The sequence below is a fragment of the Nomascus leucogenys genome, chromosome 15 (assembly GCF_006542625.1).
Source record: "Nomascus leucogenys isolate Asia chromosome 15, Asia_NLE_v1, whole genome shotgun sequence".
Classification (NCBI taxonomy): Eukaryota; Metazoa; Chordata; class Mammalia; order Primates; family Hylobatidae; genus Nomascus; species Nomascus leucogenys.
Window position 1 is genome coordinate 67,381,239 of NC_044395.1, and position 24,326 is coordinate 67,405,564.

At 42.2% G+C, this 24,326-nt stretch overlaps 1 protein-coding gene across 1 annotated transcript in view; it reads left to right on the forward strand.

Annotated features, from left to right (window-relative positions):
* The window catches only part of DNHD1 (dynein heavy chain domain 1), an 83,555-nt gene that overhangs the window by 6,116 nt on the left and 53,113 nt on the right, over positions 1-24,326 (forward strand). Inside the window, exons 4-10 of the mRNA XM_030828751.1 lie at positions 519-692; positions 5,983-6,186; positions 6,265-6,375; positions 8,350-8,506; positions 18,534-18,788; positions 18,898-19,035; positions 19,162-19,213. Of these exons, the coding sequence (XP_030684611.1) occupies positions 519-692; positions 5,983-6,186; positions 6,265-6,375; positions 8,350-8,506; positions 18,534-18,788; positions 18,898-19,035; positions 19,162-19,213 (1,091 nt within the window). The remainder of the gene's footprint in view (positions 1-518; positions 693-5,982; positions 6,187-6,264; positions 6,376-8,349; positions 8,507-18,533; positions 18,789-18,897; positions 19,036-19,161; positions 19,214-24,326) is intronic.

The window sequence follows — 24,326 nt, forward strand, 5'->3', positions numbered from 1 at the left end:
AGCTAGAGGTTGGGTGATGGTAGGGGAAGAGCAGAAAATGTAACAGGCATGGAGATCATTCAGGGTTGGAAAGCAGGTATAATGGAATCAAAGATAGAATATTAAATCTGAAAGGCTAAGAAGGTTGAGCTGGGAAGGGAAGTCCAGTACTGTGGGCTTACAGAGCAATGAGTTGGGAAAATAAAGTCTTCCCATTATTTGTACACAGTATTATGTAATACTGACTTCACGGTAATTACAATCAATTCAGAATAATTATTTGTTTATCAGAAAGGGAGAGGTTGCTCACACACGTTTGTGTCAATATTGTTGCCTAACTGTGTTGCATGATATGCTATATTTGCCCAGTATGTGGTATCTTTGAGTATAGATGGTAGTCAGGCTCTGACAATGCCACGTCAGGTCTCCTCAGGCACCTGATCTAGCTCTTCCTTTCACTAGCCAACAGTGGCAAGGCCTCCCTCTAAGGTACTTGACTTTTTGCTCTGCCTTTTCTCTCCTGACTTTTTGTCACACAGGTCTCAGCTTGACTATGAAGTTCTCAGGGAAAAGGCCTTCCAAAAGAGCAGCACCAGCTTTTCACCTGAGACTTCCGTCCTGGATAGCCAGGTGATGACTGCTCTGAAGACGGAGAGATACCTGAAGAAGATCCACTTCCTCTATCTCAATGTGGCTCCCAGCCGGTACTTTAGGTGATAGCCTATGTCCAGGCCCCTTCTCCTCCCCCTGCCTGGTTTCCTTCTATGCTATCTTCCCCCTCCTCTTTCTCCACGTGCGCACCCTTCTCCCTGTCCTTTCTCCACATACTCCTCCTCTGACTCCAGTGTCCCTCTTTCTTCCCTTCTCCTCAGCCTCCTCCTCCTTTCCACTCTCTACCTCCCCTTCACTCCCCTTTGCTTTCATAGCTTTTTGTCTTACACATCCTTTTCTCACATTTTGCTCTTTCTTCTTTATTCTATCCTAGAATAATAGAAACATTTGTTCATAGCCTCAGAAGTAAATTTTATGGTGATTTCTTCCAACTCCGATGGAAGAATCATGTGTTTGTTTAAATCTTTGCAGTGTCAGGAAAATTTTTTTCCAGGTATCTTATTCCTTAGACTGAATCAAAATCTGCATTCTTTTAACTTCTACATCCTGGTTCTAGTTTATCTATGGGGCTATAAAAACAGGTCTCCTCCTTCCCCATGACTCAGGAGACATTTATTCACTTCCTCTCATTAGATCCAAATCACACCTACTTTTAAAAATTTCTTCTTATTATTTTGAAGCACTCTGTCACCCAGGCTGGAGTGCCGTGGCACAATCATGGCTCACTGCAGTCTCAATCTCTCTGGCTCGAGCAATCCTCTCACTTCAGCCTCCTGAGTAGCTGGGATTACAGGCATGAGTCACCACACTCAGCCAGTTTTCTAAAATTTATTTTTGGAGAATGAGGTCTCACTGTGTTGCCAGGCTGGTCTCAGACTCCTGGGTTCAAGCCTTAGCCTCCCAAATTGCCAGAATTACAGGCATTAGCCACCATGCCTGGCTCAAATCTCACCTATTTTAAAAAGCCCTATTCAAGTCCATCTCCTCCCAGAAATAATTGTAATAATTGCCTTTAACCAAACTCTTCATTATATTAGGCACCGTGCTAATAGACTCATGACATGTGTTACTTAATCCTCATCTACCAGATAGATGCTATTATTATTTCTATATATGAGATGAGTGGACTGATACATAAGAGAGGTTAGGTAATTTATCCAAAGCTACATAATAAGTGGTGTAACTAGGATTTAAACCCAGGACTATCTTAATCCAAAAGTTCATGCTCTTAAGCAGTATCTAATACAGCCTCCCAAAGAATCTTATTTCCTGCACACACTGATCTCTTCAACTTAGGTAGCACTAATGATCAATATCATTCATTCATTTACTGATCAATTCATTTAATAAATGTTCGCTGAGAGCATCCTGCTGGTTATTAATTGATTGTCTCTTGATTCTAATTCTCCTCCTCCCTCTCTGCTTTGTGATACTGGGGCTGAGATTCTGCGAACTTTTTCTCTTTTTTCAGCTGGCCTCCTATTAGGTTTGATTAAGGAGAGTGCTAGGAGACTGGACAGCAAGATAAGAGGGGAAGGGACTTGCTGCTTCGTTTGCTTGCTCTTTCTGCCATCATTGCCTCAGCAATGGTCTTTCACCCTGGCAGCAGCACTCTCTTTTTTTCTTTTTTGAGACAGAGTTTCACTCTTGTTGCCCAGGCTGGAGTGCAATGGTATGATCTTGGCTCACGGCAACCTCCACCTCCCTGGTTCAAGCGATTCTCCTGCCTCAGTCTCTGAAGTAGCTGGGATTACAGGCATGTGTCACCACACCTGGCTAATTTTGTATTTTTAGTAGAGACAGGGTTTCATCATGTTGGTTAGGCTGGTCTTGAACTCCTGACCTCAAGTGATCCACCCGCCTCAGCTTCCCAAAGTGCTGGGATTACAGGCATGAGCCGTGCCTGGCCCAGCCAGCACTGTCTGAATCATCCTCTTCATAACCCTGAGAGGTACCAACACCAGCTGGTAGCCCCTTTCCTTCAGAGTTCTTTTTGTTGTTGTTGTTCTTTTTTTAGACAGTCTTGCTCTGTTGCCCCAACTGGAGTGCAGTGGCTTGAACACAGCTTGCTGCAGCCTCCACCTTCTGGGCTCAAGTAATCCTCCCACCTCAGCCTCCCATGTGACTGGGACCACAGGTGCCTACCACCATGCCTGGCTAATGTTTAAATTTTTTGTAGATATGGGATCTCACTTTGTTGCTCAAGCTGCTCTCGAACTCCTGGGCTCAAGCTATCCTCCCTTCTGAGCCTCCCAAAGTGCTGGGGTTACAGGCGTGAGCCACCGCGCCTGGCCTCGACATCTTTTTAAAAACACATTCTCTTTATTAAATTCATTTTGTCGAAATGCCTAGTATGGTTTCTGTTTTACTGACTGGACCTTGACTAACATGGTACTTGGTATTATGAGTGGTCCCAAGAAACTAGCCTCTAATATAGGATCTTCTTTGGTTTGGTAATGTCCTTGGCATAAAACAGTACTGAATTCCTTGCTAATGGGAAATAGGATACTAGTAATCCATGACACACAGTGGCATCACAATTAATTAAATTATCGCTTGTGGTTGAATGTGATACTGACACCTAGTGGCTGCTACACTTGACTGTCATGGCTGTAATGATAGTAATGGTAACAATGTGGGATGGAATGCCTACAAACCATAGTGGAGAGCTTACAGAAAGCAAATGACAAGCTTAGGGCTTTAAACTATCAACATCTTTTATAATTAGAGAAGCATCATGATCAAAGACAATTAGGCACATAAAGAGACAAGAAACTATTGACAAGAGAACGAAAAAGGCAATGGATGATTACAGGGCCAGGATCTGCCAAAGAAGGAAACCCGTTGCAGTGAGTTCAGCATTTGGCGCTGCTTTTCCCCATACAGAGGGACCTCTTAGTTCCTCTCAATATAAAGGTAGTTAAATGTCAATTTTACTATGCATTCCTGAGATACTGGAAAGAGGAGCCAAGCTTTCAACAGACTCAGGGAACTAAATGAGCAAAAGGTGCAGTTCAGGTCCCATACCAAAGAGGAGGTATATTTCTGGTTCCACTTTACTCCTGTGTTGTAGCCATTTGGGGTCTTGACCCAAAGCCTGGGGGATTACATTTTTGGGTTCTCTGATGTGTTATACAGATATTATATTTCATATATTATCCAGATTCATGTATTATCCAGATAGTTGGCCTAGTTTTTCTAGTTGTTCTGAAGTGGGAATGTTGGTCCAAATTTCTAGTGCACCATCAATAGAAAGAACTCTTTCACTTGTTGTTTCATTTTATTTATTTATTTGTCATGTAACAGATTTTTGTTTGAATTTATCAAAATTTTAATTGCATTTTCTCCAGTGTTTGATTTATATTTAGGAGAGAATTTATTCCTTCACCTCCTTTATTCTTTGAGTCTTTGCTCAGCTGTCACTCCCCCACCCTTACCACCCCATTTAAAATTGCACTTCCTTCTCCCCTGGCACCGCCAATCTCCCTTTGCCTGCTCTTTTCCCCACTTTCTGTTGTTAATTATGTTTATCATCTTCTCTAGTAGAATGAGAGCTCCATCAGGAAGGAGTTTGGGTTTGTTGTGTTTAATGATGTATCCTCAGGGGTTAGAACCATCTGGCATAGAGTAGATACTCAGTAATATTTGTTGAATGAATGAGTGAACTAATTGCCCAGATTAGGGACAGATTTGGTGGGGGTAGATGAGTTTAGTACAGAACTTGCTGAGTTTCAGGTGCAAGCAAGACGGAGTTTGAGATGTTTTGGAAACAGCTGAATGTTTGGGTCCGGGACTCAGGAAGATATTGATTTCCCCCATCCACTCTCTAGTATCATGTCGTACTCCAGTTGATTCTGAGCCCTTTGAGGACAAGGACTATATAGAAGTCATCTTTATGTTCCCATCTCTGACCACAATACTTGAACAGAGGGACAACTTGATAAATGGTTTAACTAAGTTCCATAAAGTCAGGGACTGAATTTTTCTTGAACACTGCTGTATCCTCAGTGGCTTACACACTGCTGACCTTAATAAGCATTTGTAGAATGAGTGAATATCCTCCAAAGGAGTAGTGGCCATTGGGAATGAGAAGAGAACTCCATAACTCCTGGCCCTACACAGAAACAGCAACCTCCATTAAGTAGGTCATAGGAAAAGGAAATATCTCTTGGGAAGAGCCAGGGCTCAGTTAACATAGGCAGCTACACTGTGGGAAGCTAAATGGCCCACTGATTAAAGGAGGGGGCATGAGTCAGGTAACTTTGGTTTTAAATCTTGTATTCTTCCCTTAACTGTCTTGGGCAAAGCTTTAACTTCTCTTTGTTTCAGTTTTCCTATCTGTAATTTGGGGATATTAGTACTATACTTGAGAAACTTTAGTAACTTTGTCAAAAACAAAACAAGGTTTTTATATGACTTGACTTAGTGTATCCATTCTGGTGTCTACCTAAATGTTCTTAAGTCACTTGCTTAACAATGTTTTCTAGAAAGTTGAGAGAGATAAGAGATAGAGGAGGGCTATTTTATCTCTTAGACATTATAGGACTTAGGATACAGCTTTTAAATTGCTAAAAATATATGTAATGCTTAAAAATATTGCTAGCTCTGATATAAAGAAAACTGAAAAATAAAAATTAATAAATGCTTTATTAAATGTATCTAAACATAGCATTATGCTAACTGGCCTACTGCAACTAGATACACCTATTATATCAATCTATATATATTGCATTTAATGTGGGATATAGGTGCATTTTGCTGAAGTAAGGGAACCCAAGACAAACTAAGATTTTAAGATGGCTCTGAAGGTACTTGTCTAGTTCATTAGGTTGCAATTTTCCTCTTTATTTGCCTGTTTCTAATTTTCTAGTCTTCTTCTGCTTTTCTCCAATCTCAGTTTCTCCATCAAATAACATTCTGATTATCTCTGCATGTCTTTCAGTACCCAAGTAGATATGTATTTTATCATTTCTAGAATGAGGATTTTTCACATTTCATCATCTCTAAAATTGTGATGCATCTTACAAATTGATGGAATATCTTATTAGAAGCATTTTTATCTTAGCATTTCATAAGATAATGCTGCAGCTTATGGTGGACAGTGTCTTAGATCTGATGGAATGTAAGATATCTGCATCTGGAGATATGAACTTCTTGGAACTGGCTAGGTGCATTTTTCTTTCTTCCCGTCTACCTTTGGCTTTGGTTTCTTCCCAATAATATTTGTTTCATCTTTCTAGTTTAAAAATCATTCTGTTCTCTTTCCCCCGTTTTCTCCTTTCTTCTGCCTGCCTTCCTGTTCCCCATTTTCATCTCCTCTATCCTCCTTTGGTCTCTTAAAGTCTGACCAAGTTCCCAGGGCCTTCACTGATCAGAGCTCTTTTTTTAAAGGCCTTACAGCCTGATGGTGGTGCCACCCGACAAGGTGAATCCTGAGCACTACATCTTCTCTCCGTTTGGGATCTTGCATGTACATCCTGTGGAAGGTAGCGAGACGATGACACTGGGTACCTGGCACCATCACTGTGTTCTCTGGCAGCAGCTCCAGTTCATTCCATTCTTTAAGTATTGCCTCTTACGCAAGTCCTTTACCTGGTAGGTAATGACGGATGTGTGATTTGGGGGGAAATGGATGACCGCAACAGTATATTATCACTGACCTCTAATTTCTAGTTGGAAGAAGAATGTGAGATTACAGGGGATGCATCGACTCCAGAATTTCCTAGAGAATCATCTGCTCTTGGCTGTGCCCCACTTTGGAGCTGGGCTACTCCATATTAGCAGGTGAGGTATTAAAAACACAACTTCATTGAGTTTTTAAATATTAGTTTTACTAAAGGTAATAGTATGTTTGTTGTAGAAAATCTGAAAGATACAAAAATGCACAAAGAAAAAAACCTTTAATCCTACCAACCACTATGAACATTTTGTTGCATATCTTTCTAGTCTTTTTTCTATCACATATACAAAATGTGATCATACCTTACATACTGTTAAATAACCAGTTTTTTCTTTGAACATATATTCTGAACTAGATTATATTCTATTTCATGAATATAATATATTCTCTATGGAGAATATATGCAATATTCTCCAGGTAATTATATATCTTAAACCACTTGCACTCATGTAATTGTGTGTAATGTCAGATCTGGGGGTCTAATTCAGTTGTTTGAATCCAAACTCTCTGTTCTTTCCAAGATATTACTTGGATTCTATTTTTTTTTTTTTTTTGGAAAAGGTTGGTTATTCCTATTTTCAGTATTTCCTTGCTTTCCCTACACGACTCCTCAGCTACTCTCAGGTATATTCTGTGATAGAAGTTGCAAATTCAGTTGCCTAAAGGGCCTAAGCAGGAAGCATTGAAGGAATGCAGTGGTTTAGGTGGAAGACATTAGGGAGCATAGGAACTGCAATCTGGAGACTGCATCTAAAGACGATAGTCACTACTCATTTCCAACTAATTTCTAATTGTTGCTGTTTGGGAATATAGGTCCAGTGTGATCAGCTACCTTACATTTCAGGATTTCCTAGAAGTCCACATTTTGTTATGAAATTTCTCACTTTTAACTCAAATTTCAACCAAATTTTAACTCAAAAGAATTTTTTTTTTTTAAATGGAGTTTCACTCTTGTCACCCAGGCTGGAGTGCAATGGCGCGATTTCAGCTCACTACAACCTCCACCTCCTGGGTTCAAGCAATTCTCCTGCCTCAGCCTCCCTAGTAGCTGGGATTACAGGCATGCACCACCACACCCGGCTAATTTTTTTTATTTTTAGTAGAGACAAGGTTTTGCCATGTTGGCCAGGCTGGTCTTGAACTCCTGACCCCAGGTGATCCACCCACCTTGACCTCCCAAAGTGCTGGGATTACAGGTGTGAGCCACCACACCAGACCTTCAAATTTTTATTAAAACACTGTGTGCTAGCCAACTCTTAGTGACTCATTTTGAAAAACTTTTCCATCTGAATTTAACCCAGTTTGCAACTTCTGCTCTAGGGAGTTTCATCCTCCAGTCTAGCCTAATCATCATGGTGTAATTAAGAGCATAAGGGCTTGGGAGGCCGGACAAATCTTATTTAGGCCTTGAGTACTAGCAAGGGACTTTAGTATTTGAGCCTCAGTTTCCTGATCTTCAAACTCGGATAAAGATTTCTAGATTTAATTCTGTAATGAGAATTAAACGAGACTGTGAATACAAAGTGCCACATTCAGTACCTCTCAGTAGACACTGAATAAATGATGCCCATTGTGAACATCCTGTCTGATTATTAGGAGTCTTTTATCCTTTTCAAGGATGTTTACAGATATGGAGTTCTCTGGGGCTTGGGAGGTACGGATAACAGGATTGGGCTTCCTCAGGGATGGGCAGCCCATAGAGAAGTTCCAGTTTCATCACATATGATCCTAAAACTTACCTGTCCACCTAGACTTTTAGGACCCTCTGCTGTCTCTCCTTCTAAGTCAGACCTTGGTACCTATTTGACCGTCTCTTCTAGCAGAGAGATCACTAGGTATAAGCACTTGCACATACCCCAAGCCTTTTCTCAGCTTGTATAGCTGAGAAAGCAGCTTTCTGGGCTTATACTCTTTCAGAGAACTCTCGAGAGGGAGCTGTCAGTATTGGTCACTGTTGGTAATATTACAACCTCTATAAATATTTGTGCAGTCTGAGGTAAGCTAGGCTGAGAAGAGGTCAAAGGTATCCAAGGAATGATTGGGATGCCAGCTCTGACCAGCTTAGTCCTTGATTCTAGGCTTCTGCAGGAGCTACACTCTGTGTCCTGGCTACCCCAGGAACTGGATCGGTGCTATGAGCTGCTGGACCTGCAGAAAGCTCTAGCCAAGGAGAAGTATAAGGCTCTACGGCTGCTCCATCGTTGCCTAAATCTCTGCACATCCATTCTTCGACTGGTAAGAGGCTCTTAGTTTATTGTGGACCTTTTCCCCAAGTTGAGCTCCCCAGAGTTTCAGCCTCCTCTTAATTAAGTTTCTCCTGGAATCCACTGGATGACCTGGACTCTACAGTTGAATCAGAGCCATTTTCCTGCCCAGCAACAGCAGTTTCTGCTCTAGGATGGATGAATCAATAACATGTGTGCAGAGGCTTGAACTAGACCTTTCCCTAAGGGTTGATCTTGACCTAGGAGCAGGGAGGAGAAGGAATATATCAATGTCTATTTTGTCTGTTGTTTATGCTGACCTTTGAGAATTAGGGAATTTGAGAACAGGAATCCTGGTCTTTTATGCTGCTGAGCTTATTTTTGAACCTATCTTGAACCTTTGGAAGGCCACTGTAGTTAGTGGAAGGATGCAATGATGGAGTCCTTCCTAATTATGCATACGTTGCATCTGTGATGCACACCCCCTGCCTAGAGCTCTGGGAGGCCCTCCTGTGTACTGACCCCTTGCCCATGGCCTATTATCATGGTTTGTTGTCAGGTGGGGCTGGATATTCACACAGGACTGTGGCTAATTACCATGTATAGATAGTCCGGTTCTTAGAGAGGAGACCCACTCAGATTTTGTGAAAATAACTGATTAATGTGAAGGAGGCATGCCTTGCCTGGCTTGAGCCAGGTTTTGGGTTCTACATGTTGCTCTAAACTCCATCAGAGGAGGTTAATCACAAAGGACAGAACTCTGAAGTCTCAAAAATGGCCTTGACTGCAAGGAATTTCTTTTCTTTTTCTTTTTTTTTTTTTTTTTTTCTTTGAGACAGAGTCTCACTGTGTCGCCCAGGCTGGAATGCAGTGGCACGATCTTGGCTCACTGCAAGCTCTGCCTCCCGGGTTCATGCCATTCTCCTGCCTCAGCCTCCTGAGTAGCTGGGGCTACAGGCACCCACCACCACGCCCGGCTAATTTTTTTGTATTTTTAGTAGAGATGGGGTTTCACTGTGTTAGCCAGGATGGTCTTGATCTCCTGACCTTGTGATCTCCTGATCTCTGCCCACCTCGGCCTCCCAAAGTGCTGGGATTACAGGTGTGAACCACCGCACCCGGCCGACTGCAAGGAATTTCTATTCCTAGGAGGAAGCAATAACTTCTGTCGATTGCTCTGGTTGAAATCTTAAATATTTAAAAATATCTATAATAAAACATTTTCATAAAATTTTAAATAGTCAAATTCCTTCCCCTTCTAAGAATTACCTGTCCTCTTTATCCTACTCTGTTTTCCTTTTTCTGTCTTCCTTCTCACCTTTAAAAATACTATATAATTTACTTACTATTTTTACTAATGTCTCATGATAGGTTGTAACCTCCACAAGGGTAGAGATCTTTGTTTTGTTCATTGATGTATCCCAGGAACCTAGGGATATTATTGAACGTCTTTGCACAAAGAGCCTCTGCATGTTTTATGAGTTTGTACTGATTGGACTCTTCAGTGATATCTTCTTTGGATGTTTTAGAAGAGTGGCTAAAAAGGAAATTCATAGTCTCTCTTCAGGAGGTTTAGAGGAAAGGGGCCAAAGGCATTAGCCATGTCAAGATCCTAAAGCCAAGGTGCAGGAGTGAAAAGGAGGCAGCGGTCTTTAGCTTCCAGACAATAAATGCTGGACCTGCCATTGTACCAAGCTGAATGAGGCAGGAGATGGGGGTGAGCTGCTCCACAGCCTTTCTCTACCTCTCAGTTCCTCAATCCCACCTTTAATGTTCTAAAAATAGTTATAACTTTTTGAAATTCAGTAGTCAATTTTTTATATTAAGGTATAATTCATATACAGTAGACAAATTTTAACTGTACGGTTGTTGAATTTTTTGCATTTGTGTTTGTATTGCTATATATTTGTATACCTGGATCACGATAGAGAACATTTCCAGCACCCCAGCAAGCTCCCTGGTGCCTCTTTCACTGATAACCCCGCAGAGGTAACCGGTACTCTGACCTGTGTCACCACAGGTTAATTTTGTCTCATTTTGAATTTCATATAACTAGAATTGGACAGTGTGTGCTCCTCTTTGCCTGACTTTTTTCACTCAACATTATGTTTGTGAGATTTATCCATAATGTTCTAGGTAGCAATGGTTTACTCTTTTTGTATAGCTACGTAGTATTTCACTGTATGAATGACCACAATTTATATATTCATTCTCCTATTGTGGACATTTGGGTTGGTTCCAGTTTTTTACTATTATGAGTAACACTGCTCTGAACATTCTTGTACATGTCTTTTGGTGGACATAAGCATTTATTTTTTGGGGATATATATTCCAGGAGTGGAATTGCTGGAATAGAATATATGTATGTTTTATACTGCCAAACAGTTTTCCAGAGTGGTTGTACCAGTGTACATTTCCATCAGTGATGTTGATTTCCAGCTGCCTTTCATTCTTTTTTTTTTTTTTGAGACGGAGTCTCATTCTGTCGCCCAGGCTGGAGTGCAGTGGTGTGATCTCGGCTCACTGCAAGCTTTGCCTCCCGGGTTCACACCATTCTCCTGCCTCAGCCTCCCGAGTAGCTGGGACTACAGGCACCTGCCACCACGCCCAGCTAATTTTTTTTTGTATTTTTAGTAGAGATGGGGTTTCACTGTGTTAGCCAGGATGGTCTCAATCTCCTGACCTCATAATCTGCCTGCCTCAGCCTCCCAAAGTACTGGGATTACAGGTGTGAGTCTGGCTCTGTCTCCCAGGCTGGAGTACAGTGGTGTGATCTCAGCTCACTGCAACCTCCACCTCCTGTGTTCAAGTGATTCTCCTGCATCAGCCTCCCAAGTAGCTGGGATTACAGGTGTGAGCCACAACGCCCAGCTAATTTTTATATTTTTAGTGGAGACAGGGTTTCACCATCTTGGCCAGGCTGGTCTTGAATTCCTGATCTTAAGTTATTCACCTGCCTTGGCTTCCCAAAGTGCTAGGATTACAGGTGTGAGCCACTGCACCTGGCCTCAGTTGCCTTTCATTCTTACCAACACTTATTTTTTTTCTTTTCCCTCTGTCTCTCTCCTCTCCTCTCCTCTCCTCTCCTCTCCTTTCCTTTCTCCCTCCTTCCCTCCCTTCTTTCCTCCCTTCCTCTCTTTTTCTCTCCCTCCCTCTCTTCCTCCCTCCCTTCCTCTCTTCCTTCCTTCCTTCTGTGATTTTGTATTTTGATATAATTTCAAACTTATTAGAATTGTAAGGATAGTAAGATAAATTCTCACATACCCTTTATATAGATTGTTATTTTTCCCATTTGCTTTATCATTTATGCTCTTTCTTTTTCTCTAAACATATATACATTATTTTCTAAATAATTTGAGAGTCAATTGCAGGCATCAGCCCCCTTACCGCTGTCTTAGCTTGTTTTCTGTTGCTATAATAGAATACCAAAGACCGGGTAATTTATAAAGAATGAAAGTTTATTTGGTTCATGGTTCTGGAGGCTGGGAAGTCCAAGAGCATCTGGCAAGAGTCTCATCCCATGGTGGAGGGTATCACATAGTGATGAGACATGAATATGAGACAGAGAGAGGAGAGATGAAATCAGGTGAAACTCATCCTTTTTATCAGGAATCCATTCCCATGATAACTAATCCACTCCCATGATCAAAACATTGATCCCTTCATGTGAGTTGAGCCCTCTTGGCTCATTGATCCCTTCATGTGGGTTGAGCCCTCTTAAAGACCCCATCTCTTAAAACTGTTACTATGGCAATTAAGTTTCCAACACAGATTAACTTTTGGGAGACACATTCAAATCATTCAACTCATAGCAATTCCTATATATGTCAGTATGTTTTTTTCTGTGAATGAGGACATTTCCCTTTATAACTATAGTACAGTGATCAAAGATTAGGAAATTTCACTCTGATACAACTCTGTTATCTAATCCCCAATCTTTATTCAAAATTTGGCAATTGTTCTAATAATGTCCATTATTACTATATTTTTTCATTCTTCAGGATCCAAACCAGAATTATGTATTGAATTTAGCGTTCACTTCTCTTTAGTCCCTCTCATATGGAACAGTTCCTCAGCCTTTGTGTTTTCCTTACTTGCTTCAAGGCATGACAACTCTATAATACGGTTGGAACATTCCAAGCCTCCTTCCCCACTCCAGATAAAGCCAAAAATAGAATTTAGCTGAGATCTTGCTGGGTACTTTCCCCTTCTCTTTTCTGCCTTTTTTACTCCCTTAGAGGCTCTCGTTTCCCTGAAGATCATTCCTTCAATAAGTCACATTTCTCCAAATCCCTGTCTCAGGGTCTGCTTCTAGGGAACTCAACCTAAAAGAATATGTATTAGGCCAAGCTCATTCACTGTTTTATTCAAATATTCTATAGACACAATTTTTTTTTTTGAGTCAGGGACTCACTGTGTCACCCAGGCTGGAGTGCAGTGGCATGATTTTGGCTTACTGCAACCTCCACCCCCTTGGGCTCAAGCCATCCTGTCATCTCAGCCTCTTGAGTCACTGGGACTACAGACATGGGCCACTGTACCTGGCTAATTTTTGTATTTCTTTTATAGAGGCAGGGTTTTACCATGTTGCCCAGGCTGGTCTCGAACTCCAAGCTCAAGTGATCCTCCCACCTCGACCTCCCAAAATGCTGGGATTATAGGCATGAGCCACCACACCCAGCCAAGACACAATAATTTTTTAACCTCTTTTGTCTTTCAGTTTCTCAGAGATATATGTTAAATATCCCTTCCTACCTACAACTATAGATTTGTTCATTTCTGCTTGCTGTTCTTTCAGTTTTTGCAACATGTATTTTAAAATCATATTTTAAACTCATTTTAAAATAATATTTTTTTGCACACAAAACAAACATTTTCTAAAAGTACATACAAACAAAAAGATGTATATCAAACATATTAGGAAGGTTGCACATGGGAAGACGGGGAATAGAAATGGGGGGTGGGAATTAAAGAAAATAAATGAGAGAGGGACTTTGTATGGATCAATGATAATAACTCAATCCTCTATTTGACAAAGAAGAAGGAGAAGGAAGAGGAAGAAAAAGAAAGTGGGATAAAGGATCAGAAAGGGAGGAAAATAGAAAAAATTAGAGTATGACTCCAGGGTAGACCTGTTTTGTTGTCGCTTGGTTGGTTGGTTGGTCTGTTGTATTTTTCATATGTTTCACCATGTTGTCCAGGCTGGTCTCGAACTCCTAGCCTCAAGTGATCAACCCGCCTCGGCCTCCCAGAGTACTGGGACTACAGGCGTAAGCCACCACGTCCAGCCCCCACATTGCTTCTGGCCTCTGTGGTAGACCTCCCAGACGGGGCGGCCGGGCAGAGGCGCTCCTCACTTCCCAGACGGGGCGGCCGCGCAGAGGCGCTCCTCACTTCCCAGACGGGGCGGCCGCGCAGAGGCGCTCCTCACTTCCCAGACGGGGCGGCCGGGCAGAGGCGCTCCTCACTTCCCAGACGGGGCGGCGGGGCAGAGGCGCTCCTCACTTCCCAGACGGGGCGGCCGGGCAGAGGCGCTCCTCACTTCTTCCCAGACGGGGTGGCGGCCGGGCAGAGACGCTCCTCACTTCCTAGATGGGGTGGCGGCTGGGCAGAGGGGGCTCCTCACTTCCCGGACGGGGCGGCCGGGCAGTGGCGCTCCTCACATCCCAGACGATGGGTGGCCAGGCAGAGGTGCTCCTCACTTCTCAGACGGGGCAGCCGGGCAGAGGTGCTCCTCACTTCCCAGAAGGGGCGGCCCCCCCCCCGGGCAGAGGCGCTCCTCACATCCCAGAAGGGCCCGGCCCCCCCCCGCCGGCAGAGGCGCTCCTCACATCCCCAGCCCCCCCCCCCCCCCCCCCCCCCCCCCCCCCCCCCCCCCGAGGCGGCCGGGCAGAGGCGCTCCTCACATCCCAGACGGGCGGCAGAGGCTCCTCACCCAGACGGGGGCCGGGCAGAGGCGCTCCTCACTCCCAGACAGGGCGGCCGGGCAGAGGCGCTCCCCCCAGCGGGCGCCGGCAGAGGGCTCCTCACATCCCAGCCCCGAGGGCCCCCCCCGGCCCCGGCAGAGGCGCTCCTCACATCCCAGACGGGCGCCGGCCCCCCCCGGGGGGCGGCAGGCGCCCCCCTCCCAGACGGGCGGCCGGGCAGAGGAGCTCCTCACAACCCAGACGATGGGCGGCCAGGCAGAGACGCTCCCCACCTCCCAGACGGGGCGGCGGCCGGGCAGAGGCTGCAATCCCAGCACCCTGGGAGGCCAAGGCAGGCAGCTGGGAGGCGGAGGCTGCAGCGAGCCAAGACCACGCCACTGCACTCCAGCCCGGGCAACACCGAGCACCGAGTGAGCGAGACTCCGTCTGCAGTCCCAGCACCTCGGGAGGTCGAGGCGGGCAGACCACTCGAGGTCAGGAGCTGGAGACCAGCCTGGCCGACATGGCGAAACCGCGCCTCCAGCCAAAGGAGAAAAACCAGGGAGGGGTGGTGGCGCGCGCCGGCAATCCCAGGCAGCCGCAGGCCATGGCAGGAGAATCAGGGGAGCCCGACGCAGGGAGTCTGCAGCGAGCCGAGTGTACTCCAGCCTGGGCCACAGAGGGAAGAAAAGAAGAAAGAAAGAGAGAGAGAGAGAGAGAAGGGAGGAAGGGAGGAAGGGAAGGAAGGGAAGGAAGGAAAGGAAGGAAAGGAAGGAAGGGTAAAATAATATTTTAAACTCATTTTAAAATACATGTTTTCACTCTGTTTTGTTTTGTCATAGTACTCTAATCACTTTTCTTTTTTTTTTTTTTTTTTTTTTTTTGAGACGGAGTTTTATTCTTGTCGCCTAGGCTGGAGTGTAGTGGCACAATCTTGGGTCACTGCAGCGTCTGCCTCCAGGGTTCAAGCGATTCTCCTACCTCAGCCTCCTGAGTAGCTAGCATTACAGGCATCCGCCACCATGCCCGGCTAATTTTTGTATTTTTAGTAGACATAGGGTTTTGCCACATTGGCCAGGCTAGTCTCAAACCCCTGAACTCATGTGATCCGCCCACCTCAGCCTCCCAAAGTGCTGGGATTACAAGTGTGAGCCACCTCACCCTGCCAGTACTAATCACCTTTTTACGTACACCATAAATTATGTATTTATTATGTTTGCTGTCTCTCTCCCACCTCCCGGAGGGGCAAGGACTTGAGCACTCATTCACTAATATATCTCTAGTGCTTACTGTAGGGTGTGCCATTTAGTAGGTGCTCAGTGAATATTTGTTGAGTGAATGAATGACAAGTATGAATTTTTAACCATATCATTCTTCCAAGCAGAATAAGAACCTTAGCATTATCGTACTTTTCTTTCCCTTCTCTCTTCCTCCCTCTGTTCTTCCCATTACTCTTATATTGGTATCTCCCGGAATTTTCTTCAAGGTTGTTATGAACATTCTTGTTTTATAACCTACTCCTTTGTCTTAGTCCACTCAGGCCTCTATAACAAAATACCATAATCTGGGTGGCTTACAAACAACAAACATTTATTCTTGGAAGCTGGGAAGTCCAACATCAAGGTGATGACAGATTCAGAGTCTGGCAAGGGCTCAGTCCTCATAGGTGGCACCTTCTCGCTGCAGAAGGGACTAGCCAGCTCTCTGGGGCCTTTTAAAAATAAAATTAACAAATAAAAATGGAATATATTCAAGGTGTACAATGTGATGACTTGATAGATGTGTACACTGTGTAATGATTACCACAATCAAGTTAATTAACACATCCATCACCACACAGGCTGCACATTAGATTCCCAGAACTTGTTCGTCTTATAACTAAAAGTTTGAACCCTTTGAATAGAACTATCATATGATCCAGCAATCCCACTTCTGTGTATATATCCAAAGGAAATGAAATCAGTATCTCAAAGAGATATCTATACCCCCATTTTTATTGCAGGATTATTCACAATAGCCAAGATATAGAAACATTGATGTGTCCATCAATGGATGAATGATTAAAGAAACTGTGATATTAATACATATATACAATGAAATATTTTTCAGCCACAAAAAGAAGGAAATAATGCCATTAGTGACAACACGTATGGACCTGGAGACGTTATGCTAAGTGAAATAAGCCAGACAAAGAAAGACAAATACTGTATGATCTGGGACCTTTTTTTTTTTTAAGGGCACTAATCCTATTCCTGAGACTGGAGACCTCATGACCTAATCACCTCCCCAAAGACTCCACCTCATAATGCCATCACCTTATGGTTCAGATTTCAAAATATGAATTTTGGAGGGACACAAACACACAGGCCATAGCACTATTTAAAATTAACAATATATCTCACAAATTTCTTTGCCCATCAAATCTTTTATAGAACACTTTATCCTCTTGGATTCATTTTCCTCTGCCTGGAATATATTAATACTATTCCTTATTTTTTTAAGGGAGAATCTGTGGATGGAAAATTTTCTGAGTCTGTATATCTAAAAATGTTTTTACTTATCCTCAAACTTTAATGATATTCTGGCTAGGTATAGAATTCCAAGTTTTTTATTGTTATCATTACTTTTGAGACACCATCTCACTCTGTTGCCCATGCAGTGGCATGATCAGGGATCACTGCAGCCTCGACTTCCCAGGCTCAGGTGATCCTCCCACCTCAGTCTCCTGAGTAGCTGGGACTACAGCAGTTGATACCACAATGCCTGGCTAATTTTTTGTATTTTTTGCAGAGACTGGGTTTCACCATGTTGCCCAGGCTGGTCTCAAACTTCTGGACTTCAGTGATCCACCGACCTTGGTCTTCCAAAGTGCTGGCATTACAAGCATGAGCCACCGTGCCCGTCCTAAACATTTTTTTTTTGCATAATTTGGACGTTATCACCCCTAGTATTGGTGCTTTAAAAATGTATATTGATTATGTTCTATGGTATTAACAATTATTATTGTTGTCGTTGGTATGGTTTTATCCTAATGGCACTCAGTAGGGTCTTTCAATGTGAGATTATACATTCCTTTTACAAACATTTACTGTGGAACTACCCCATGCCAGGCACTGTGTTAAGCAATAGAAAAATGAAATAAGGTGTAACAGAGATCGCCTCCTAAAGGAGCTTACAGTGTAGTGGATGAGTTATATAAATAACAAAATGATGGTGCACTGGACTAAGGGTTATGAAGTGGGAAGCACTGGGTATTGGGGAGTATTGTCAGAACATGGAAGAAAACATCTCACTTAGTCTCATATACAAAATCATCATATGCATAGGGCATGTTTGTATATGATGTCCCATGCTTAGGACTTAACTGTCTTATGCTTGGGTCTGAGAAGATTGGGGCTTGAGCTCATGGATACCAGAAGTACAATTCACAGAACCCATCAGTTCTAATCACAAGCTCTAGGGAGCATCAGAAGGAACAGGAGAGCAGGGAAGACAAAGGGTCCATCTGGCCAAGCATAGCTTTCTGGTACCTCTTCTCTGTTCCTCAACAGTAAAAGTCCAGAGCATTGGCAATTGTCAGCAGCCTTTATAGGCTGAGGAACCTCCCAGATCTGAAAGAACCCACAAAAAGGCTCCCAGGCTTTTATTCCACATTCCCTCTTCTCTAATAGAAAGTCTATATCAGTGCCCAGAAACAGCTTCTATTATAACATAAAGCAATATCATTCTACTCAGCAGGCCACATCACCTGGCCTAATTATTATCCAGAGTCCATATCCTGAAATTATTGTTTAGCCTTATTTATCCCATCTTTTTCTTTTTGTCTCTTCTGTGCATTGCAAACCTCTATATTTACATATACACAGATTTTCTATTTGAGTTCCACCCTGGGGGTTTTCAGTAGACAGGCCTGGCCTACCACATTAGCACATTGTGACCTCTCAATATATGTTCTCTATTTCACATCTTCTCTGGTCACTTAAACATTGAGGGGGTGAGGTGGGGGTAAACTCTACTAAAAAGGAGCCCTCCATGTATATATCTAGGTTCTAGGTCCCAGACTCCAAGACCTGAGAGTTTGCACAGACTAGTGGGTGACTGGTTTGCTCTCCATCCCCCTATCTCTGGTGAGTTTCCATTCTATGCTCACAGGTTCACGAGGACACATACCACATGCAACAGGGCCTACAGGAGCGAGTGCAAAACTGCGACAGGATCAGGACAGGCCAAGGCTCCATATACCTTCAGAAGGTACAGCGCAAGCAACTGGAGCAGAAGCTGAAGCAAGCAGAGGCCTGGTGGCTGCAGCTGGGAAAGTTTGCCCGCCTAGTCGACTACATGATTTGTCAGAGCCTCATTTCTGTCTTGGAAGAGCAGATAACCTCTTTTGTGGCCAACATCCTTCAAGTGAGGTGGTGGGTGGCATGTGTGGAGGTGGCAGGCAGTCCAGGGCCAAATGCTGAGGAATGTATACTGACATCTAGCCCCTCAACGTTTCCTGACCCTTTTTTTACAGGCTGCAAGGCAGAAACCCTTTCTCTCATCACAGTTGGTCTTTGATGATCATGGCCAGCTGTCTCATGTGCCCTGTGTTGAAAATATGATCCAGACTCTAACTGGAGGCCTACAGTCTGTCAAGACCTCTGCCTTGCAGGTATTCTAGATTGGGCAGAGAGCTGGCTGTGGGAATTCCCAGTTCCTATCCTCAGAAGCTCACAACCTGGTTTGAATCCCTCATTGTTTTCCCATTTCTGCCCCTTCTCCATATCCTGGCATGAAGGTAGTGCAGTCTGCAGACCTGAAGCCCTCCTCGGATTCCCTGTATTCTGAAGGTATTTAGGGAGACCTAGGCAGGGGGTAGGAAGGCTGAAGGAGGGGAAGGGCACAAGTACGAATGGCATGGGAAGAAGGCAGGAGGTCCAGGCTATAGAGTCAGGCATTGGGTGTGGATGGAGCAGCTCTAACCTGGTGTGTTATGGGTAGAAGGGTCAGGGAGTGTTTTTGCTCACAAATTCACGTGGTTATGCGTATGTGCGTGCAATGAGAGGGTGTATGAAAGTGTAAGTACATTGTCCTTCCAAACCTGGTTCATCGAAAACTCTGAGCTTTTTCTCCAGTGCCATAATTGCATTTCATTTACTACTGAATTTTATTGCTAAGTAAATTTGTACTGGTTTGAAGAGCTCTGCTTGCTCAACACTTGCTTTATGTCATATAGCTCTTTTTCATTTCATATGGATTAATTCAACGTATTGAAATATTTTATGGTTACCAATTATTATTGGTTATCAGTCTTCACACTTATTAACCATCAGCGTGGAAATGCATCTTCACATTTCCCTTATTTAGGATACTAATGCTGTCACAAATAAAATCATTAAATGCAGTCAGTCACATCTGACTCATCCATACTTTTTAATTTCCTCATTCAACTTCTATCTGTTCATTAAGAAGATTTAAAGACATAACGTTAATTTTAGGGAATAGGTGACAAGGAGCAAAAAGGTTCACTGAAAGGAACCTGTGTCTTTTACAAATTATACACCAGTTGGGGCACATTGTTTTCCCCAAATAAATTTAGGTTAATTGATAGAGACTATTGATACTCGTTTTACATGGTGCTGTGGAAAGAAGAAAGGCTCTGGAGTCAGACTCATTAGTTTACTAGTCTGCAAAGTGGGAATAACAAAAATACCTAACCTGAAGAATTATTTTAAAGATTAAAAGAGATAATGTGTCTAGTATGGTGCTCAGCACATAGAAATACATGCTACAGATGTGCCTTCTTACTATTATTAGTATTAAATATGTAGATAAATCAGATATTTCACAGCATTTTCTCATTATATGTGGTACTAATTCATGTTATAAATATGCTATAGTATTTTTTGAATGGTTAAAAGGAGCAAAAAAGAACCTTTTGCATTTTTATTCTAAATTCTAGTGAAGCTGAAAATATTCACCTACCATGTCTTAGGTTGTCCCTTCTACTGTTAAAAAAGCACACGGATTGGTATGTTTAGGGATGAAATGTCATGATGCTTGTATCTTACCTTCAAAATGTTTAGGGGAATGAAAAGATAGAAGGAAAAACAAATAATGCAATGTGACAAAATGTTAATCATTGTTGAATCTAAGTGGATGGATAAGGGTATTCATAGTACCATTCTTTAAACTTTTCTACAAAATTTGAAGAACAAAAGGATATAAATGGAAAATCAGATTCATATAATTGAGTAATCAGAACCAAAGTTCTTTTTGTTGTTTGTTTGTTTTCGAGACAGGGTCTCACTCTGTCATCCAGGCTGGAGTGCAGTAGTGCAGCCTCAACCTCCTGGGCTCAAGTGATCTTTTCGCCTCAGCCTCCCAAGTAGCTGGAACTGCAGGCACATACCACCATGCCTGGCTAATTTTTAAATTTTTTTTTAGAGATGGCGTCTTGCTATGTTGCCCAGGCTGGTCGTGAACTCCTATCCTCAAGCAATCCTCCCATCTTGGCCTTGCAAAGTGCTGGGATTACAGGCATGAGCCACTGTGCCTAGCCAGAACTGAAGTTCTGTTGTCCTTAAATTCTTTAAAAAAATTAAAAAGGTTTGATTTGCATTTCTCTAATGATCGATGATATTGAGCTTTTGTTCATATGCTTGTTGGCCGCATGTATGTCTTCTTTTGAAAAGTGTCTGTTCATGTCCTTTGCCCACTTTTTAGTGGGGCTGTTTTTTTTTCTTGTAAGTTTGTTTAAGTTCCTTATAGATGCTAGATATTGGACCTTTGCCAGATGCATAGTTTGCAAATATTTTCTCCCTTTCTGTAGGTTGTCTGTTTACTCTGTTGATAGTTTCTTTTGCTGTGCAGAAGCTCTTAAGTTTAACTGGATCCCATTTGTCAATTTTTGCTTTTGTTGTGACTGTTTTTCTCACTTATAAGTGGGAGCTAAATGATGAGAACTCATGGACACAAAGAGGGGAACAACAGACACTGGAGCCTACGTCAGGGTGGAGGATGAGAGGAAGGAGAGGAACAGAAAAAAACAACCATTGGGTACTAGGATTAGTACCATGATGAAATAATCTGTACAAAAAACTCCTGTGATATGAGTTTACCTATATAACAAACCTGCACATGTACCCCGGAATCTAAAATAAAAGTTTAAAAAATGGAATAAATTTTGAATAAAGGTAAATAAGTAGCAGTTAAAACACTAATAGTAGTCTTTAAGAAACATACATCCAACTGAGAAAACTTTTACTTAAATGAGGCAAAATTTGTATGGCCTTTTAACTAAATTACAAAATAATTTCAATAGCCCCACTTACACACAAAAGTATGAAAATTAACTCCTTTCAATAGAAATGTATACATTGACTAGGTTCTAATCACTAAAAGAATACTCAGGATATTATTAATAAAATAGTTGCAACATATTCTCCAGTCTTAAACGGTGTTCTCCAATATTTTCCAGAGAACATTTTACAACTAAACAAGAGAGTATTACTGTTACTATTTGATGTCCTTACAATCTTTTCAGAAGTTTTCTGCAGTTCAAAACTCAGCACGATCAGATAATCACTTTTCTCATCTGTCAGATGTCAAATCCAAAAACCTTAAACTTTAGTATGGCAATATCCTACTAAGATTGGAATAACTTTTTGATATTTGTGGTAAGATAAATCTGTTACACTGAAAAGAGACAAAGGATTGCCTAATTTTAATTATATAATCTCTTGATGTACATTTTGGTTGGGATGGCTGAAATTAGCTTGGAGATATAATGCAAAAATATGAAAACTATGATTTTTTGTGAGGAGACTGCACAGGGAAGGTCTCTTTGGAGTATGAGGTATGAGCAGTAGGACTAGGAAGAGGAAGTATAGAGGGAAGCGGCGTGACTGTGAGTAGATTTATAAATGAAAGAGAAGGAAAGATTTTTTTCCTTGCTGCTCTGTGAGAAAGCAACCTTGGAGGTATGAGGAGTCGTATAAATATGTTTAACAAGAAGCTTTGCTCTGTGTAGAATATCTGAGTCACTCATTCAAGGAAACCTATAGTAAAGATCTATATCATTGAAGCCTTTCAAGTTGGATTGATATTTTAAAATTCAACTCCATGTTGACTTATATGTATTATATCAATACATATAAATTTTCAATTGAAGCCCCAAATCCCTTAGAAATGGCAGGTAAATTACATTCCTTTGATTTAGTTGATTTCAAATTTCTTCTTATGGCCAGGCACAGTGGCTCACACCTGTAATCTCAGCACTTTGGGAGGCCAAAGCGGGAGGGTTACTTGAGGCCAGGAGTTTGAGACCAATGTGAGCAACATAGTGAGACCCTGCCTGTACAAAAAAATTTACAAATCAGCCAGGCATGGTGGTGTGCACCTGTAGTCTCAGCTACTCAGATGGCTGAGGTGGAAGGATTGCTTGATCTCAGGAGTTTGAGGCTGCAGTGAGGCATGATCACACCACTGCATTCCAGCCTGGGTGACAGAGATACCAAATCTAAAAATTTTTAAAAATTTTCTCATTATAAGCAAAGTTTATTTCATTCTTACCTTGGCTATGAAGTTAGTGATTTCTGTTTTGTTTTGTTGGTATGTTCTTTTGCCAAATTCCATTAAAAATAGACTAGCTTTTCTTTCCATTGCTTGGAATCACAATTGACTTTGTATAGCACCATATTGCCTGAGCACTCTCATAGGTCCTGGCATCTAGAATCACTGCTCTTCAAGCTTGTCTTATATTTTGGAGCTCACAAAACAGACAATTACTAAATTCAAAGGTAGAGAAGAAGTAACAGCACCCATCTTCACAGAATTTGAAAGTAGAATATCAGGAAGAGAACCCCTGTCTCTCAAATTTCTGCTTATGCTTTTTATCATCTCTTCTCTCTGTGCATCTTTCCAGTTCCTCTGCCGTGATTCCTGAGACCAGTTATCGCTGCTTCCTTTGGGCTTTCTGCTCCCTTATAACTACTTCTTTCAAATAACTTAAACTTTTTATGACACCAACTCCATCCTTCACTTTATATGATATTTGAGTTTTCCTGTTCATGAGACTGATTTAGTTCAAATTTCAAGACAAGGAGTATGATTGATTCAGCTTCTCCTGTAGATTGCATGATTTATTCATAAGCTATGGCAAGGGAATGTGTCATGGTGCAAAATAACTGGCTTTTAGCTATAGGCAAGGGCAGATCCTCTTAGAAGGTTGTGTATGATGGGGGAGGTTGCAGTCTTCAGCTATGCTTGTGTTTGGCTATAAACGTCTATTATATGGGCCTGAGTATGGGGGTTGATTTTGGATTAAGTAATCTTAACTCAAAACTATGTACGCACCTATAACTAAAAAATTCATGATGCAGCTAGATTCAGCCACAGTGGCCTAAACAAAGTAAAACAAAACAAGAAGTCTTGAAGTAGGTGCTTCCAGAGTTTGTTCTGTGGCTCAAAAGTGGTCATCAAGTATCAGGTTCTTTGTATCTTTGCATCACTCTTTCCTGCTTTTAGCTATATTTAAGAGCAGATTCTGTAAGAGAGTTAATGTGTGGTGGAGGAGGCCACAATAAAGTGGTTTTTGTTTTTTTGTTTTTTCATTCTCAGGCTTGTTGCCTCATAGTTGCAAGACAAGCTGCAATGTCAAGCATCCCATTCTCAAGCAAAATCAGGCAGAAAAGGAGAGGCAAGGTTAACAAGAGAGCTCTGTGTCTGACTCTCACTTTTTGCCAGGAAAAGGAATCTTTTCCGGAAACTCCCCATCAGACTCACTTTTACATCTCAGCATCAAAATCTGCGTCATGTGTCTACCTCTAGCTGTAAGATAGGCTAGGAAATCAAATGGCTGACGTTCTCAGTGTCTCATGGAAGATGGTTCTATAACCATAGAGGAAGGGAGAAGGGAATAGCTATTGAGTAATCAACCAATATACCTTCAGAGTCCCATTC